General features: G+C 39.6%; 1 protein-coding gene across 2 annotated transcripts; it reads left to right on the plus strand.

Moving 5' to 3' along the window:
- Positions 1–1,203: 1,203 nt before the first annotated feature.
- Znf18 (zinc finger protein 18) lies at positions 1,204–18,988 on the plus strand. 2 transcript variants are annotated; one of them, XM_027954063.2, is made up of 7 exons: positions 1,204–1,277; positions 5,065–5,557; positions 7,195–7,384; positions 7,782–7,873; positions 13,313–13,397; positions 14,073–14,180; positions 17,709–18,988. In XM_027954063.2, the coding sequence occupies exons 2-7, from the start codon at positions 5,171–5,173 to the stop codon at positions 18,494–18,496; spliced, it is 1,650 nt and encodes a 549-aa protein (XP_027809864.1). In that variant the 5' UTR covers positions 1,204–1,277; positions 5,065–5,170; the 3' UTR covers positions 18,497–18,988. The 2 variants fall into 2 exon arrangements, with proteins under 2 accessions (XP_027809864.1, XP_027809865.1); XM_027954064.2 differs by having other exon boundaries at positions 1,229–1,277; positions 5,089–5,557.
- Positions 18,989–20,796: the final 1,808 nt, after the last annotated feature.

The raw sequence follows: 20,796 nt of genomic DNA on the forward strand, positions 1-20,796 counted from the left end.
TCTTTGCTTACCTAGAAGGAAAGCACCTTGGTGTTGAAGTAACACCCAAGGCTAGTATCCATATAAATGTCCTGTAACTTGTTAGTTAAGCTGTCTCAGGAGCTCACAAAGTAGCACTGACATACAAGTCAATATTGGAAAATTCCATTCAGGTTTCATACATTTGGCCGTGTTTGGCCCCAGGGACCTACAGAGTATGTCAAATCCTTTTCTACTGGTCGGTTTTAGAAGTATATGAAGAAATCATGCCACCTCCCTGGAGACAATATCTTCAATTCCTCTGAACATGGGACAGGCAGAGAACATTTCATTATACTGATGTTTTTGAGTACTCTCCTGTTTGCCATTAGCTCAGATTTCGACATGATACTTCTGTTAATGCAACTTAGTATCACAAGACGATTATTGTGGGCCAGCTAGGGAAGGCCTGGAAATCAGCAAGGGTGGAAACTGGTGAGAAGTCTTAGGGTCACAAATGATGTGGAATCGAGACCAGGTAGAGGTAGTGAGCATGGAAAGAGGGCAAGGTGTCTGCCCAGACCTGAGGACTTGGCGATTGTTGTCAAGTGGAAGAAGGGGAGGGAGGAGTCAAGAATGACATTCGTAAATTCGTAAATGCAGTAAAATGAGAAGGGGCGGTTAGAGGAGAAAGAGGAGAGAGACACAAGTGACAAGGGACCTTGGCACCTCACTTCAGCGCAACACTGAATGAAAAGTGGAAGGAGAGATCCAAGAAACACATAGTTTATGACAGTTGGAGGAGAAGCAAAACAGATTAGGGCAACTTAAATGCTCCAGGAAGGCCAATTGAGGCAAGAATAGCAGAGAGGAGCCAGAGACACTGGGGTAAAAACCATGAATAATGGCAAATGTCATCTTTGGATGAGAGACTGAGCAAAGGGGTCTGCGCTAGGCAAGAGAATTATCTTTGGAGACTTCGCAGTATTTGGCCTACTGCCTTGAACAGAGTAGGCAAGCGACTTTTGTCTGGAGAGCAGTGGAGGAATGCACCAAGCTTGAATGAATGGAGGAAGGAAAGACTGGCAGCCTAGGCTCTGCTGCGGACCCACAGCAGCCTAGATCCTGGGCGGCGGCGCGAGGCCATGGGGCGTGGCTCAGTGGCCGCCAATCGGAGCCTCAACCTCAATTCCGGCTCCGAGGCCCCGCCCCTCTAACCCCGCCCCGCCCCACTCCGGCGCCGCGCGTCGCTCTCCATCGGTGGCGCGCGCAGCTGCCCAGCTCCCGGAAGTGCGCCCGAGTCGGCGCCGCGGGCCGAGGTGAGCTCGTGGGCTGGGCTGGGCTGGGCTGGCCCGGCTGTTGGTCGCTCCGTGTCGGGCCTGGCTTCCCCGGCGTCAGCGAGAGACTCAGGCGGGCCACCCGGAGCGGCGGCGGAGTCAGCGGATGCGCGCGTTTGTGCGCCAGGGAGCGCGCTCGCGGCGAGGGCGGGGGAGGGGCCGCCCGGGCTGTGCTTAGACTCCGGGTGCCGGGGACACGCCTGCAACCCGACCTGGCCCGGCTCCTGGTTGTGTTGCCCGGTCTGTGCGCCGGGACGGAAAACGTCCCTGCTGCCTTCCACGGACGACTGAAAAATGAGCCTCAGGAGGAGGGCTACCGACCTGATGTAGCCTAGGGTCTTTCTCATCAGGGTGCTATCGGTGGGGGTGAGAGGACTCAGGGTGGAGACCCTTCCAGTGGTTAGCACAGTCCAGTCCAGGCACTAAATGCCAGTAGCTGCCCCCATCCATTTATGACATCCCTAAAAGTGCCCCCCGCCAGCCTCCCAAATTAAAAAAACGTTGGCAGTGCTCCTCCCCTAATCGCAGGCTTTAGCACTTTCTAGGTTAGAATTTGGTTCACTTGTGAGCCTCCAAGTTTCCATATCTGTGAACTTTAATAGGTAACCTTGCAGGGTGATTGTAAAGATCAGAAATAACGTGAGCAGAGTGTAATAGCGGATAATAATAGCTGCTCAACAAATGGTTACTTATATGTGTAACCATGTAACTTATAATAAAGCTTATATATAGGTGCACATTTAAAAAATTCTGATTTGTTAAAGCCTTAATAACAAGTATGCATTTGTGGTAGGTAATTTAGGTGTTATTGTTTGTTTTTTTGGTAACTAATGGGAGCAGATCCTCCGGAAGTCGATGGGCTATACACTCATAAGCCCTCTATTAAGTGAAATAATTTTGAAACTTAAAAAGACGTTTTTCTTACTACTATAATAGTGTGTATTAAGACCAGATTTAAATATTATTTAAGATGTATAGTTTTCCCCTTAATGGCATTTCTCCTAAATGTTATCAAAATTGCTGTCATAATTCAGGAAACAACTAAATTTGAATAAGTTTACACATCAGTATCTTGCTATTTGAAATCTTGGCACTTGTTATTTAAAACTCAGAAGCCAAATTCATGTAGATAGTGAAGGATTTTTGTACATAAGCATTTTAAAATTTTATTTTATGTAATACATATATTACGCTTTAACTTTTTTCTTAAAGTGGTGCTGAGGCTTGAACCTAGGGTCTTGAGCGTGCTAGGCAAGTACTGTAGCCCTGAGCTATGCTCCTAGTTCCTCATTCATTTTTTTTTTTAAAGATATTTCTTTGAATGTAGGTTTCCCTGTAAGAAATACTTCAGCTGCTTTCCACAAAGTTTGAGATACTGTTTTTATTATCATTTGTTATGAAAATGTATTTTAATTTTCTTTTCTATATATTTTTTGACTATGGGTTATTTTAATAATTCCCATAAATTGGGATTTTTCTAAATATTGTTATTAATTTCTAATTTAATTGCACTGTGGCTAGAGAATATGTACTTTTAAGTTTCCAGTCTTTTGAAATTTAATCATACATATGATCTGTTTTGATAGTGTTTATTATGCAAAAATCAGTGTGCATTCTGCAGTTGTTGGGTCTAGTGTCTTGTAAATGTTAATTAGTTGGCTATAATGTTATTCACATTTTCTGTATCTTATTGATTTTTGGTTTTGCATATTTATCAGTTACTGAGGAAGGGTATAAAAATCTCCAACTCACACTGAAGATTTGTCCTTTAGAGTTGTTACTAGATACATACACATTTAGGGTTATGTGTTCTAGATGATTTGAATTATTTGTTCTAGTGGAATATCACCCCCTGTCCTCTAGAACTAGGGATTGAACTTGGGGCTTCATGCATGCTAGGCAGGCACTGTACTGTTAAACTACACCCCCAGCCCTGAAATAGTCTTTTTATTTCTCTTCATATGACATCTACCTGTACTAGTATAGCCACAGTAATTATTTATTTTTCATGAATTATTTTTCATAAGGAAATGACTCTTTATTTTTCTCTTTGTCTTGGTCACATACTAGCCATATCAACTTTCCTATGTTTGCTCTTTGCATAGACTTTTTCCTCATCCTTTTATTTTCAACCTATCCATATTTTTATATTTAAATTGTCTCTTGCAGATGGCATATAATTTGGTCTTGCTTTTTACAATTAGATAAACTCTGTCTTGTAATTTGAGTTTTTAGTCTGTTTATATTTAGTGCAGTTTTTGATATTGCTTCCCTGCTGCCATGAGTTGAGTATGCCTTTCTGCCATGATGCTTTACCTCACCTCAAGCTCAAAGTAGTGGAGCCAGTTGACCTTGCACTGAAACCTTTGATACCGTGAGCCCAATAAACCTTTCCTCCTAGTTGTTAAGGGAGTCTTTTCATTCTGGATTGTTGAAAACTCTGGTGTCTCTCATTATTAATTGGCTTCTGTCTTTTGCTTTTAACACTGTCACAACTGCTCCTTGTTAAACCTTGCAGTTTCATCATACTGATTGCAATCCAACCCTTATCCCAAGAGCTTATGGGGCCATCCTCCTCTTTTTTGATTTTTAAATGATATTCTGATAAGGAAGAATTATTTTTGAAGAATGTTGATTATTACACCTCAAGAAAAATGCAGCTATTAAAAAAGCTAGAATTGTGTACTGATCTCTGATTCAACCAGAAATCCAGGTGACTTTTTTTTTTGTGTGTGTGTTTTGATTATTGCCATTAGTATTATGGAGGACTGATGATTTTTTGCTCCATCATAACATTTACAGACTGACTACTAATCCATTGTTAGGAATACCTGCATGAAAGTTAACCAGAAATATGAAATATGAAGTTACTGATCCTTTTAATATATACATATATATAATAAATATATATACACTATGTGTATATTTTTTTGTTTTTGTTTTCTACTGAGGATTGAACCCAGGAGTGCTTTGTCACTGAGCTACGTCCCCAAGCCTTTTTGTTTTTTATTTAGAGACAGGGTCTCACTATGTTGCTTAGGGCTTCACAAAGTTTCTGAGTCTGGCCTTGAACTTGCAATTCTTCTGCCTCATCCTCCCAAGTTGCTGGCATTACAGGTGTGTGCCACTGGACTCTGCTTAAATATATTAATATTAACCTTGTCACTTACTACTACTCAGTAGCTATCTTCTGAATTTCTATGTTAGTCATCTCTTCATCACTGTGTCTGAATACCTGAGATAAACAATTTAGATGGAGGAAAGGTTTATTTTGGCTCACAGTTTCAGAGTTTTCAACCTATGGTCACTTGGCCTTGTTGCTTTGGCATGTGGTGGCATGGTATATGTATCATAGTGGGAGCATGAAGCAGAGGGTGCCTGTTCATCTGTTATGGAAGCAGCTCATCCTTTCAGCCTATATTCCTAGGGCATGAATGTCTTTGTCCAGCTTCATTTTATAACCTGCAGATACAGAAATGTTTTGCAGAAGAGCTGTTTACCTGGAAACCAATAGTGAAAATGCTTATGTAATGCGTTTCCTTCTTTACATGGTCTAGACCTTTGAAGACCAAGGGAGAACATTATGCAACATCAGGGCAATGCTGGCTCTTTAGATAATGGTATCAAGTTTGCTCTGAGGTTTCAAGTTTGCATCTTTCAAAATAGAATATGTTGAGCCATTTCAAAAGATCCATGATTGACCATAGGGCTATTCAGGTAGGACATATGCATTATTCTTTGTGAAAATGTGTTTTTCTCCTCTGTATAGCACTCAATATCATTCTCTCTTTAGCATTCCTGAGAGGATTTGGTTCTTCCCAGAGACAATCCCACCTCAGAAACACTTCTCCTAAAAGAACTTGTGAAGCCAGACAATGCCCATTGACCTGGGGCAGGCCCTAGGCCTGCTGCCCTCATTGTCGAGGAGTGAAGACTTTTCATTCTCTGGACCAGATGCTGCCCCTCAAGGGGAGCTCTCCAGCCCTGAGACTGCACGCCAGCTCTTCAGACAGTTTCGTTACCAGGTGCTGTCTGGGCCCCAGGAGACCCTGAGACAACTTCGGAAGCTCTGTTTCCAGTGGCTGCGGCCAGAGGTTCATACCAAGGAGCAGATCCTAGAGATTCTCATGTTGGAGCAGTTTCTGACCATTCTCCCTGGAGAGATCCAGATGTGGGTGCGGAAACAGTGTCCAGGCAGTGGAGAAGAAGCAGTGACGCTTGTGGAGAGCTTAAAAGGAGATCCGCGGAGACTGTGGCAGTGGGTAAGCAGAAGTATTATTATCTGTGAGTGAAGCACAGAGCTTTTCTGGTGCTCATCCCGTATATTGTCTTATTTCTGATACCATTTATGACACCAAATGTGTGGGATTTTCCACACCAAAAACCAATTCTCTGATTCTCTGACACAAACTGAGCATTCAGCATTTCAGTTCAATTCTGACATTATCTGGAGTTAGCACACATACCACCCATGCAAGGCCCACTCCCACAAGACTGTTCCCCAACTTCAGATGCCAGTCTCAAGTTCCAGGCATGAGCTGTCCTTCTGAAAATCTGGCTATGATCGGGCAGTTCTCACAGTTTCCTCTTCAGATCTGATAATTAGAATGGCATACAGAATTCAGGAAAGCACTATACTTACTGTTTCCAGTTTACTATAAAGGATACAACTCTCTAGCAGCCAAATGGGAGAGGTGCATGGGGTGTTTCCCTTCCCTCCCCTCTCCTGGTGTGCCACCTTAATAATTCCTCAGTCAATTCAACAACGTGGAAGCTCCCTGAGCTCCAACATTAAGAAATTTTTATGAGGGCTGGGCTGTGGCTCAGTGGTAAAGTGCTTGCCTAGCATGTGTGTGGCACTGGGTTCGATCCTCAGCATCACATAGAAATAAATAAATAAAACAAAGCTCCATCAATATCTAAAAAAAAAAAAAAATTAAACAAAAAGAAAAGAAAAAGTTTTTATGAGGGTCTCACTGTTTCTACACAATTGATTAAATCATTTTCCATTGGTGATTGAAGATCTTCAATTTCTTCTCCAGAAGTTAGGATATCGGGGCACTGAAGTTTCAATTCTTTAAACTTCACATGGTTAGTTTCTCTGTCAATCTACCTTCATCCTGAAGCTATCACTAATAGTTAACTCATTGGCATAACTTCTGGTATGGCTGACAAGGCCATTATGAATAACAAAAGACATTTCTTTTAGGAAGTTACAAGGGTTCTAGGAGCTGTATGCCAGGAATCAAGGACAAAGACCATTTTTTTTTTTTTCTTTTTATGGTACTGGTGATCAAACCCAGGGATGCTCTACCAGTGAGCTGCATCCCCAGCCCTTTGTTTGTTCGTTTGTTTGTATGTTTTAAGACAGGGTCTCACTAATTTGCCCAGCCTGCCTCAGACTTGAACTTGTGATCCTCCTGCCTCAGCCTCCCAATTAGCTGAGATTACAGATGTGGGCCACTAGACCTGTCTTAATTATGTTTTTTACACCACATCTGCATTTCTTCATACCTCACCTAATTCTGACTCTGTGACTTTCAACGCTTAAGCCATTGGGGATTGAAGATAAAGTCTCCCTTCCCATTCTATGTTTAGAACATTTGAGTTATTAAAAAACACCTGAATTTTAATTGGTGGAGAATGTCTAGTAGAAACAATATAGTGGCATGTTTTAGAGGTCTCCTAGGCTGATTCAGGCCTTAGCTTTTAGTGTGTCTTCTGATAGTCCATTCATTGGTTCCTGCTAGACTAAAAGTAGAAGCTGGTTTTCTCTTTCTCTACTTATTCCATATCTTCTAGGAAGACTATCTTCCAGTCTGTTACAGGAGGCTTGCTCCATATCCTTTAGAAATCCTAACTCTGCATCCTTTAGTAATTAGTGTTGTCTGTTCTCTAGATCAGCATTCAAGTTCTAGGACAGGAAATCTTATCTGAGAAGAAGGAATCCTCCATATGCCAGGTGGGTGAAGTGGAGCCCCAGCTTGAAGTGGCACCTCCAGAGTTGGGACTTCAGAGTACATCCACAGGACCTCGGGAGCTGCTCAGTCACATGGTGAAAGAGGAATCTGAAGTGGAACCAGAATTAGGTGAGGAGCAGTTATCCGTGGTGGTGTGTGGTGCTGTCTTGGAGAAATTTAGGGATTGTGGTCAGTAGGCCTAGTGTTAGTTGAAATGATATGCTGTCCCTGAAAGTTTGGAAAAGGTAGATTTACATGTACCAGTTTGACATAGAGATTCAATTTTGTATTTTAAACCACTTTGTGTTGAGGCCAGACCATTTGGATTTTGGTTCTGAGGACAGAAAGTGGAAGAAAGAAAGAAAACTGGAAGTTTGGTGGGGGAATTTGTTAGGAGGTAAACACAAATCCTGAAATTCGAATAGCAGAATGGATTGTTCTAATTTGTGGGGATTATTTTCTGTACTCTCTGGGGAGTGGTTAAGGAAAACATCTAGATTCTGAAAACTTCCTTTTCTCACTGCAGCTCTGGCTGCTTCCCAGCTTCCTGCCCAACCTGAGGAAAGGCTCATTAGAGACCAGGACTTTGGAGCTGCACTTCTCCCTGCTGCCCCTCAGGTGAGCTGGGTCCCTGCTTCTCTTCCCTGGAACCAGGCTTCAAGGGTTTGTCATTGGGCAGGAGGATTGCCAGGGTTACAGTTACTGAAGGGGAGTAAACAGGAAGGCCTGGTTGGGTAACAGTTATAGTAAATGTAGAATGAACTCTGTGTTTTTACTTAAGACAGAATGTTTCCTAATTGTCATCTGGAGTAAAGGAATCTGGCAAATCCTGTCTCTACCCAAGTATGGTCATCTCTTTATTACTTTTAGGTTATGTTAAGACAAGACTGTCTTCGTTGGGTATGGTGGCACATGCCTATAATCCTGGCTATTCAGGAACCTGAGTTAGAAGAATTGAGAATGGGTAACATAGGACAAAACAAAAAACAGAAAAGAAAAGAAAAATCTGTTTTATTTCCTAGTATAGTTTTCATGGGAGTCATTTTAATTTGAATGGTTATTTCTAATGTACAACAGGTGACTCGCCGACTTTATGTAAAAATAAAATAAGCAAACTGACTACACATATCTAAAATGTACAATTTGGAAAGTTTTGACATCATATTTGGTCCTAATACCATGACCACAATCAGTATAGTAAATATACACACCACACTCTAAAGTTTCCTCTCTCCTGTCCCTTTTTGCCTTCCCACATCATCCTGAGATAACTAAGGATCTACTTTCTGTTACCGCACATTAGTTTGTGCTTTCTCAGATTTTATTTACAATGGAATCATGCCAATAAGTCTTATTTTTATTTTCGTTGTTCTGCATATAGTATATGTTTTTTGTTTACCTTAATATATTCTCACTTAAAAAAAAAATCCTTATTTTATTTGTTTATTTTTATGTGGTGCTAAGGATTGAACCCAGTGCCTCACATGTGCAAGGCAAGCACTCTACCTCTGAGCTACAGCCCCAGCTCTCACTGGTTTTATTTAATTTTAATTTTAACTTTATTTATGTTTTTTTGTGCTGAGGATTGAATGTAGGATTTTGTGCTTGTGAAGCTGCATTCCCAGCCTGAATAGTGGATATTTTTGTATTTCCATAAGTGTTCTTGAGCTTTGCTCTGGGATGCAGTAAATTGGTTGGACAAAATTTGTTATACAGTGGTTTCCTCTGATTTGGAGGAGATGTGTTTCAGTACCTCTAGTGGATTCCTGGAACCATATATAATTTTTTTTTCATATCCTTAACATGCCTATGATAAATTTACAAATCAGGAAAGATTAGAAGTTAATAACTAATAATAAAGTAGAACAATTATAACAATATATTGTAATAAAATATATCTGGATGTGGTCTCTCAGATATCTTATTGTTTTGTTCTTACCCTCGTGGTGTGATGTGAGATGACACAAGACCTGTGTGATGAGATGAAATGAAGTGAATGACTACATATTTACTGCTCACTGTGGCCATAACTTGTGCAACCTCAGCGTATGAGTTTTAAAAATTATCATGTTGAAAACTTTCGTATTTTTCACTTAAAGGAAGCACTTTATGACTTCTCTTTGACATATCCACAACTCTTATATTTTGGGCCTTTATTATGTAAAATAAGGGTTATTGAAAACAAGCACTGGGATACCATAACAGTGGATCTGATAACCAACATGGTTACTAAATGACTTTAAAGGTGGGTAGTGTGTACAATGTGGATATGCTGGACAAAGGGATGATTCATGTTCTGTGAGAGTTTTTATCTTGCTACTTAGAATGATATGCAATTTAAACTTACGAATTTTTTATTTCTGAAATTTTCCATTTAATATTTTCAGACCACAGTTGACTATGAGTAATAAACCATGGAAAGTGAAACTTGGATTAACGGAGATTACTAGCTTTTGTTTTTTGGTTTTGCCATAGTAGGGATTGAACCAGGAGTGGTCTACCACTGAGCTACACCCCAGTCCTGTTAAATTTTATTTTAAGATAGGGTCTTGCTAAGTTGCTGAGGCCTGCCTTGAACTTGCAATCCTCCTGACTCAGCCTTCCTAAGTTGCTAGGATGACAGATGTGCATCACCATGTCTGGCTAAGTGGGATTACTTTATAGAAAAGCCTTTAATATAGGGTTAATTTTACCCCCTTCTGTGGCAGTAGCCTTCTGAGTATTCTGCCTACTACCTCTTACTCTACTGGGTTTTCCACTCTAGCTGGTAGAAGTAGCTGTGTGAGTTTGGATGTTCCCTCTGATTCTTTCGTGTGATCCTTTTCTCCGACTTGAGGAGGACCCCTCTGTAGATCTCTCAACCTCTCTTTGTACAGCTTCTTCATCTCTGATCTTCAGCCCTGCTAACTCTAACCACAGAGACCTCTTCAGACTCTGAGCTCCTTCTGCTTAATTCTGGGGGCCTCCTGGCTCCACTCGGGTTCCTCCTTTCTGTGCTGCTGCCTGGGTTCTCCAGGAATTATGTTTGGACAACTATAGGACCCAGTTTGTTTGCTTGCTTTCAGGGACCTCTTTTCTGCTTAATGTGCAACATCTGGAAGCCATCACTTCATATATTTTGTCTCTCTTTTTAGTTGTTCAATGCAGAAAGAGAACCTAGTTCCTGATACTCTATTCTGGGTTTAAAACAAAGTCTCTGGGATAGGTATAATTGTTTATTTTTATGTGGTGCTGATTATGTTAATTACTAACTTTGAAAAGTTGTATTTGATTTAAAAAATTCTTCAGGAATCAATACATCTCAATTGAAATATTGTTTAAAATTTTGAAAGTGCTCTTCTTGGGACTTGTTTTGGGAAGTACTTCAGAGTAAAGGCAAAAATAGAGAAGGCTATAAATAATAGGTGGTCCTTAATGCCATATCTAGACCAGGGTCTGAGTTTCAGCTTTCTGGGTTGAGAGACTTAAAAAGTAGAATACCAGTGTTGCAGTTTATCTTTGGCGAAGGAGAACAAAGAGGTGGCAGGAGAGGAATATGCCTTTTTTAGTGAATCAGGGTTCCAGAAATCAAGTCAAGATGTTAAGCAGGAGGTTACTTGGTGAAAAAGATTTGGGATGCTGGACATATACTTCAGTGCTAGAGCACATGAGAACAAAGGTTTAATCTCTAGCTGAGTGAATGAATGAATGAATGGATGAATGCATGAGGTATTCTGTGAAATATTTCAATCAGGCATAGAGGATTATTGCCTCTTACATACAGTATCCCTATGACAGTCATATATAACTTATTAACATGTTTTAACTAGTGGAGTACACAGACATTAGCCATTTCCTATTCTGGAGAACTTTAAAAGATCAGAATACTTGGCAGCACCAATCCATTATTGACTATTACATATACATATACATGTTTCTACCTGGAGCTAGTAACTGATTATGAACCACTCAAACAAACATCATCCCCATCCAATCCCAACATCCCTCCCCTAAACTAAAAACAATTATCTGCCTCAGGAAAAACCTTGATATTTAATGAATTCATTGGAAGTTTGAAGGAAATTTTAAATATAAATAATTACTTCTGATTTAATGCATGCATTAGGAGCTTTGTGAATAATACTAGAATAAAGAAGTGGGGTCACTATCACTACACAGTAGTACTTTATCATCAGAAACCATGACTAAGTTGGACCCTCATCTAGACTGGAGGGATGGATGCATTTACCTCCCAGATATTTTTTTCAAACATGTAGGATAGGAGCACTCCTTGTGAAGTCAGGTGTCATAATGTCTTGTCAATCCACAAGATGGTGCTATTTCCACACAAAAACAGAGCTGTTTGGAAGTTGGACTTTTTTTCTTCTCTCTAAATAAGAGAAAAGAGCAAGATGGCTAATATTTGCATTCTGTGTCTCAAGTGGGGGCTTCATTTGTACTCTTGAGCATATTGGCAGCTCCTTGAGTAAGTGTGTCACTTTAAGCTGGAGGTACACTGTTCAGAGACTCCTGAAAGTAACTTTTCTGGCTTTTGAATAAACTGATGAACCCTTGTGGGCTTTGAGGCTTATATCCTTTTTTGTCTTGTACTGATGATTCTTCTTGTCCCCATGGAATAGGCCCAAACCATAACACTACCATCCAAACCATAACACTATCTTCTTTGATGACTAGGACAGATTTGCTTCAGGACTGAGAATGCCATTCCTGAGGGATATATGTATTGTATGTGATAGGAAGATGACTTCATCATTCCTCTCCTTATTTATGCCTCTGGCTTATTACAACATAAAGACTGGCTATAAACTTAAGGGTCCCTGAAAATAAACAGAATCCCTTCCTTCGTTTTCCTGCAAAGCCTGGGGATGAGTCCGGGAGACTTCAGAGAATGGTAATAATAAATCATCTACTGAAGACTTGGTCTGAGAGCTTTATTTTAGCCTGACAATATATGGAGAGTAGGACCAAGTCCTTTTCTTGAGTTTAGTGCTAGTAGAGGTGATGATTAATCAAATACGTGTGTGTGTGTGTTATCCATATATATACATACACATATAAGTATTTAATAAACTGATGATTGCTATAAATGAAATGTATGATGTGCTTTGAAAACAGTAGACACTGTCTTGTTTCTTCAAACCTCCCTACAAGTTTTTGAGTTCAGTACTGTCATTAGGTGAGGACCAGAACTCTAAAAGGTTAAGTAACTTGCTCGAAGTTATACAACTAGAAATTAGCAAGGCTGGGACTTGAAGCCCAATATATTCTATTCCAAAGGATGGTTGCTAATCATTCCAAGTTTCCAATGGTCTACTTCATAGTGGAGAGATTGAAATTAGAATTTATAAAAGTAAATCCTAGCTGGGTGGCATTCCCAATTTTGTTTCTAGTCTGGTTCCATGGGAAAAGAAGGCTGCTTTGTGGATAATAGAGGGATAGCTTGCTCCAGAAAACATATTGGTTTTCCCCTGACTAGGAATAAAACTAATTTGATGTTAGGCTGTGCATACAGAACTGTTGAGAAATTCCAGGGGTGAATGGCTGCAACATCTGTCTCTTGAATCTACCAATTTTTGTTTCAGAGTAAGGCTTACAAAACAGTTGGCTTCACTATTGACTCTTCTCACATTTTCACTGATTTTTACTTGCTTTCCCAACAAGTTCCTTTTAAATTTCTTTGTTTTCCTTCTTGAATTTTCATTAAATAATGAATATATCAGGTTCTATTGCCAGACTCATACTATAAGCACTTGAAAGAGTTAAAAAAAAAAAAAGGAACAGTATAGAAAAGGCTTCTCCTGTATGTTTTCCACTCTTAAATACCTGCAGTCTCCCACAAAACCAGAACTTAAGCCCTAACCAAAACAAAAAATACTGATGTGAAGTATTGTCATTTTCCCCTTTCCCTGTTTGTTTCTTGACCCATTCTCCCTTAAGTTCTTAGATCTGCTGATGAGTAGGATCCTACAGCATATTCCATTCTTATCAGCTTTCCTATAGGAAAGAAATGCAGGTTTAAACACCTTCATTGGAGTGACAGCATTGTATTTTTTCCAGGAGCACTGGAGACACCTGGATTCCAGTCAAAAGGAGCAATACTGGGATCTCATGCTGGAGACCTATGGGAAAATGGTCTCAGGAGGTGAGGGCATGGGTCAGCTTTAACAAAAGGAGATGGAAAGAATGGAAAACTGTTAGGCATTTTCTTTGCACTCAGAGATATCTGCTCAAATTTAAGTTCTGTGGGTAAAGGAAGTCATTTAGAGACACAGTTAGGAACTGGAGCTAGTTGCAGAGTTATAGTCAGAACTTCCTTGTATTGAAAGTGTTCTGTATTCCAGGAACATTTTTGAGAGTTATGTACAGTAACATCTTTAATTTATGAAGTGGGTATTTCCCTTTAAAGATGATGGAAGTGAGTGCCAGCTCAGCACTTGCTCATTGTTACAGAGCTCTTAAGTGCCAAATTAAGATGGGACTAATTGTGATTGGCTCCGAGTCCAGGCTCTTTCCTACTAAATCACACTGCCTCAGAATGACCACTGGTGAAATCTCTATCATGATCCTTGCACCAGCCTGACAGTGGTCTGCTAGTTACCTGTCCAGATTCTTAATTTTGTGGCCTTTACATATGTCCTGGTCTAATAGTGAAAACTGGTGTCTTAACCTTTTCCATGCACTATTCTCAGGTAAGCTTCCCTAAGTGGTCTTGGAGCCTTCACATTTCCCTTCATGCTGGGGTATTCCTTTGAGAAACAGCTCAAGCTCCCAGACATCCCCATTCATGAAGGCCCACGTGCTTATCTTTCTGTCACAGGCATTTCCAACACTAAACCTGACCTGACTAATTCAACAGTATATGGGGAAGAGCTGACAGGACTGCAGCTTCATGTCAGTGAGAAGATCCCACGACTCACTTGTGTAGGTGAGTGATTTATCATTGCTCTGGAGCCCTTTCTTATTTCCTGTTCTTAAATTGAAGGTGGAAGAGGATGTATTAGGACTTTAGTTTCTATTCCATTGATTAGACCTAGCCTGATTGGGCCAGTCTGGTTTGAATCCAAAGTTAAGTGTCCTTTTCTCTGGCTATAGGGCTGTTAATTCATATATTTAATCTTGAAAGGAAGATCACACACACATTGGATTTGCTGTCATCAATCTTGTCTCTTGTGATAGCTTTGTTTCTCAGAGTTAAGAGTTACACATTGAGGACCTGTAGAGATATAGCAAGAACTCCATAAAAAAAGATTTTATAACAACCATTATTGTCAATCCTAGCAAGAAGGTTCAAAGTAACTAGAATTTTCTCATTCTGGTTATAGTGAATAGTAACCACCTACCCTCAGCAAAATAAAATAAACAAATAGAGAAACATGTTTTCTTTAATCTCTTCATACCTAACAGTCATTAAATAATTCATATTAGTCATGTATTTTAAGACTGGGGAACAAGAAATTTGAATGTATTCTTTTGTAAAATGGCAGTTACCCTTTGCTTTCTATACTTTTTCTAAAACATGGCAATTGTGCAAAACTTAGTTATCTAACCAGTACATACACTCCCATCCCTGTTCACACACTTTTACATATGTAATAAATCCCAGAACCCTAGAAGAAGAAAAGGAAAGGATGGGAGAAGCAGTTCTTGACCCCAGTAGTCTAATTAACTATTTTTCTTTGCTAAAGCATCAACTAAGACCTAAGATTTTCTTTTTCTTTATTTTTTTTTTTATTAATTTGGGGGATCTAACCCAGGTCTTTGCACACGCTAGGTATGTACTGTACATGTACCTTTGCTCTACACCAACCATAATTTTACTTCTAAGCTGTTCTTTAATGGTAAGACTGGAAATAAAAAGATGCTTGGGAAAAATAATGAATTTAGTTTTTATTTATGTCTCTTTTTTGTCAGCTTTTTTGCTGCTGTGATCAAAAGACCTGAGTAGCACAATTAGAGGAGGAAAAAATTTATTTGGGGGCTCACAGTTTCAGAGGTCTCAGTCCATAGACTGCTGGCTCCATTCCTTGGGGCTCAAGATGAAGTTGAACATCATGGTGGAAGAGGGTGGTGGAGAGAAACAGCTCAAGACAACACACCAAGAAACAGAGAAAGAGAGAGTGCTCTGCTCATCAAGTACAAAATATATAGCCCAAAGGTGCACCGCAGCCTACCAGGCTGCAGTTTTCACTCAGTTAATCCTTATTAGAGAATTAATTCATGGATTGTGTTAAAGCTCTCATAACCCAATCATTTTCCCTCTAAACATTCTTGCATTGTCTCACACATGAGCTGTGGGGGATACCTCATATCCAAACCATAATGTATTATACCAAAATAAGTTGGAAATACAGTTTTAAAAGATATAATATGAAAGTAAAGTAAGAAGAAAAAAAATGAGTGAATATTTTTATTGTGACTGGATGGGAAATTTTTTTATAAGTATAAAAATGATGAAAAAATTATTTAGGAAAAGATTGATTGGCTTGAGTATCTTTAAAAAGTAAAATCCCCCACAACTTCTATACATAAAAATAACCCCAAATGGAATCAGGGTAACTATGCTGAAGAAAAACATTTTTCAGGAACATTACAGATAAATGACATTCTATGTTATTTTTCTTAATATAGAAAAAGTTAAAGCAGGTTAATAAGAAAAATAACTTCATAGTAAGAAATGGACAGCAGGTTTGGGATATTAAAAAATAGCTCATAAATATGAAAAAATATATCCTTTCATAACCAAGAATTTAAAATTTAAAACAATGAAAATGCCTTTTTCACTGATGGCATATATTTATTTTTCATATTTTATAGGTGCATTATAATTATACAAAATAGTGGGATTCATTGTTACATATTTGTGTACACACAAAATATAACAATATAATTTGCCAACATCATTCCCCAGTATTTCCCTTTCCCTTTCCTTCTCCCTCTACTTGGCCCCTTTCCTCTATATATGGCATATATTTTAAAAGCATTGAATATTTGAGTCTTTATTCAGCTCCCCCTCTGCCCTGTTTCACATACTAGAATACGGCAGAGTTGTTCAGGAAATCAGGTTGCCAGTAGGTGTCAAGAGCTTTAATATTCATGCCAGTTGACACAGTAATTCCACTTTGAAGAATTCCTTTAAAGTGGTAAGCAGAATTGTGGGCAAAAACTTATGAAGAAAAGTGATTATCACAGCATATTTATAGAAGCAAAGACATAATAAACAACATAGATTTCCACAGTGAGAGGATTCTTAAATACTTCATGTGTTTATTATGACACCTTCCTAATGGGCCATTACTCAGTTCTTTAAGATGCTATTTATAAAGACTTCTTAAAAGAAAAGTGACAGTACCTTTGCCATTTGAGTGGAACATGTTCTAAAGCTTTGAGGATAAACAAGTTCAGTCCTAGTTCTGTAGCAGAAGCCTAAATCTCTGGCAGATAATTGGAAAGACATGAATCCATGAAAGAGAAAGTTAAACAGCCTCTTTAGATCTAAGGGATAATTTATGAAAGTTGAAAAAATCCTACAGCCAAAATAAAAATCTTTATCATATGCATTTGTAAGCAGTAAATAATTGAAAACCTACATTATGAGAAAATAAATATAACTGCTTATGTGAGTTCATAAGGCATAGGTAAATGGGTACAGTGGCCCACATTTATAGGCCCAGCTACTTGAGAGGCTGAGGAAGGAGAATCACTGAGTTTGAGGCTAGCCTGAGTTGAGTGAGAACTCATCTCTAAAATAAAGCACATGTAAATACTGGATTCAAGCAAAGACTGAAGAATTTACTTTTACACTGAAGTCCTGTTGCATTGCACCCATAGGAAAATAACATCTTAATGAATTTCATGAATTTTTGAATTACTTGCAAATGGGGGAATCCATGTTAAATTGACCAGTACTACTCTTTACAATTTAAATGCTACATAACCAGATATAGAACTATATATACAATATAATATCATCTGTATCTGAAATAGCATTTACAATAGGTTAAATAAATAGTCTGGGAGGAAGCATATGTTCACTTCTATCTGGTGATTTGGTTTTCCTGTATATACTTTTTTCTCCTTCCAAATTCTTTTTAGTGATCATATTTATCTTTTATATGTAATCAGATTAAAAAAAGATCATTTTTAAAAGTACTTCTGGTGCATAGTATACTTTTCCTGGCCCTTAAGAAATGCTTGCTGCTGATTTGTGGAGGGGTCAGAAAAGCCTGCTGTGAGCCCTCATTTGCTATTCAGAAGTTCTTAGCTCTAGAGCTGAAACACATAGTCCTGAATCCAGTGCAGTTGAAGCGAGTGTGGAGCATCAGGCTGCGTGACAGTTTTCTTTTTGTCTCACTAATACTATCTTGGTAAGAAGAATATTTTCTGGTGACCCCTTCTTTGAGAGATGAGTTAGAAAACAGGGCATAACATTGAACCATTTCAAATTTTCTTTCAGGAGATAGACAAGAGAACGACAAAGAGAACTTGAACTTGGAAAATCACAGGGACCAGGAACCGCTGGTTGCTTCATGTCACACCTTGGGTGAGGCACTTCCTCAGCCTGCCTTGAAGGACTTCTTCAGTGAAGATGACTCTGGACACTTTGGAGAAGGAGAAAATCTTCCTGAGGCACCAGAAAACCTTCAGGGTGAGGGGGCAGGGGAACAACTCTCTCCTCATGGAAGGAGTTCTGAGAAGCAAGTAGGTCAGTCTATGCCAAATCCACCTCCAGCAGAACTGTCTGCCATGTGGTTGGAGGAGAAAAGAGAGGCCAGTCAGAAGGGGCAGCCTCGAGCCCCCATGGCCCAGAAACTCCCCACCTGCAGGGAATGTGGGAAAACCTTTTATAGGAATTCACAGTTGGTTTTTCACCAAAGAACTCATACCGGAGAGACATACTTTCAGTGCCCCATCTGCAAAAAAGCCTTTCTGCGGAGCTCAGACTTTGTTAAACATCAGAGAACGCACACAGGAGAGAAGCCCTGTAAATGTGATTACTGTGGGAAAGGCTTTAGTGACTTCTCAGGATTGCGCCATCATGAGAAAATCCACACAGGAGAGAAACCCTATAAATGTCCCATCTGTGAGAAAAGCTTTATTCAGAGGTCGAACTTTAATAGACATCAGAGGGTTCACACAGGAGAGAAACCTTATAAATGTTCCCACTGTGGCAAAAGTTTCAGCTGGAGCTCAAGCCTTGACAAACATCAGAGATCCCACTTAGGAAAGAAGCCTTTTCAGTAGCCATGCTCGCTCAGACCCCGTGTGTCCCCAGCTCTATTTTAAAAATGCTCAGTCCCACCTGGAGGAACAGCATTTCTAAGAGGATATCTTGTTCTCTCTTTTCATGGATTGGAGGGAGAGAACCTGGACATGGTTTTGGATTAGAAGGTGTATTAACCTCTGGATCTGATTTTACAGTGGCTTAAATTCTTGCTTCTTTATCAGGAGAAAGAATAGTTTTTTTGTTTCAGGCCATCTCTTCTTTTGGACCCGGTGCAAAGTTTCACTCAGAGGTTGGTTTTAGAAGTGCTCCCTGGAGAGAGATTAACCAAGTGGCTGCAATCACTGCTTGTGGGAAGAACCTCAAATCAGCCCTTGAGGATTGGGGTTCTAGAGCAGGTATCCTGTTGCAGAAGGGGAGGCATAGAGGGCCAGTGAGCTCACATGGGTAAAAAAGTTAACTTCAAGTGTCTTTGGTTTGAAATAAACTTGGTTGAATCACTCCCTAATGTATCTGTGTCTGAAGTGTTCATTGACTGTAACCCCAAACATATTTTTTTGTACGGGGAGTTAAACCCTGGGGTGTTTAACCACTGAGCCATAACCCTTGCCCTTTTTATTTGCTTTTTTTTTTTTTTTTGAGACGGGTCTTACTAAGTTACCTCGTTACCTTGCTAAATTGCTGAAGCTGGCTTTGAACTTGGGATCTTCCTGCCTCAGCCTTTCGAGCTGCTGGGATTATAGGTGTGGACTACCATGCCCTATCCTCCAAACATATTTTTCCATTGAAGAATGTAAATGGGAGTTGATCTTCAGGACTAGCCCATATAAACCTACAAGTTTGTAATGTTTCAGCACACCAATAGGAAAGTGCTCCACTATAGTTCAGGCCATGAGTGCAGGACCAGTGCTGGGCACAACTTTTTCTCAGCTATATCTGTCTTTGGTATGCCTTTTTTGAATCTCCCTGCCACTCGATCATGTGCCTCAAACTTCCTCTTTTTCTCCCAGCATGCTACTTGGTTTATCATATTTGCTACTGTGCTCTATGCTTTAAAATGATCTTTATTATCTTATTTTGCCAGTAGGTGTTAGGAAGAAATCAATAGTATTGATCTAGTTTTTAATACTGTCTGGAGGTTTATTAACATATCTATCTAACCCATCCACTGTCCTTGTCTTCAAAAACTGCCTGCCTCAAAGTGTCCTGCTTTCATTACAGTGAGATGTCTCTCCTCAACCACCTTAGTGTTCTCGAGGGGCCCTCTTGCCCTGTTTTGGTGAGGGTCAGGAGCAATGATGCTAATGAGAAGGGCAGAGCGGTTTCTCTGAAGACAGGTTAACTAATACGAAGGAAACTAGAGAATGTTGGTAAATAATGGGAAGTACTAGTTGTTGGGGAGGAGGGACACAATTTCAGTTAGAGTTCCTGGAGTCCAAGAGCAATTTGTTAACTCCCTTATAGCATGAAGATGAGGAGTAAAACTCTACTTAAGGGGAGGCAGATCTGTAGGGAAGAAAGCAGGAAAATCATGAAAAAATTTGGCACTAGATTCTATATGTTGTATAACAGTGATTTATAGAATTATGGGACTTGGGTTATGTGTGTGTGTTGTGTTTTGCTAGAGATTGAACCCAGGGCCTGTTTGTGCCAGGCAAACACTACCACTGAGCCACATCCTCAGCCCAATTTGGTGTTTTAAATCCAGTTCTCAAAGTGTGGCCTCCAGACCAGCAGCAGTGTCATTTTGTTAAGGCTATGAAATCAGAAATTCTCAGTACCCTGGAGGACTTGTTAATACCTGCTCTAGTTTAAGAACCACTGTATTAAGTAGTAATTAATAATAAAGTCTGCAAGAATATGAAGCAATAATGCTCCCAGAGGAAAGCCTCCCAGACTTTTCTTACCAAATAGCCTCTTGGAGTAGTGAAAACTCATCTACACTTTTAGAGGAAGAGTTTCTCCCTCTTCAGTGATCTTAAAATAATAGAGATACAGAGAAACAACCTGCTTGCTTGTTCACAGTTGTATTCTCAGAAAATTGTAGGGGTTAGACAAAAACAGTAGATATGTGCATTAATGAAAGATCAACATCATATATGTACTTCCCTTAGCCTTTACAGCAGGGATCATTAAAATGACCCGTTGCTTGTTTCTGTAAGGTTCATGGGAATGCAGTCTCACCTGTTCATTTACATATTACTAGGCTGCATTTGGGCTACAATGGCAGAGTAGTTAAAACAGACAATATGACCTGCAAACAAACCCTCAAATATTTGCTATCTGGCTCTTTACAGAAAAATCTGGGTGACCCTCTAAT

Source organism: Marmota flaviventris, chromosome 17, assembly GCF_047511675.1.
Source record: "Marmota flaviventris isolate mMarFla1 chromosome 17, mMarFla1.hap1, whole genome shotgun sequence".
Taxonomy (NCBI): Eukaryota; Metazoa; Chordata; class Mammalia; order Rodentia; family Sciuridae; genus Marmota; species Marmota flaviventris.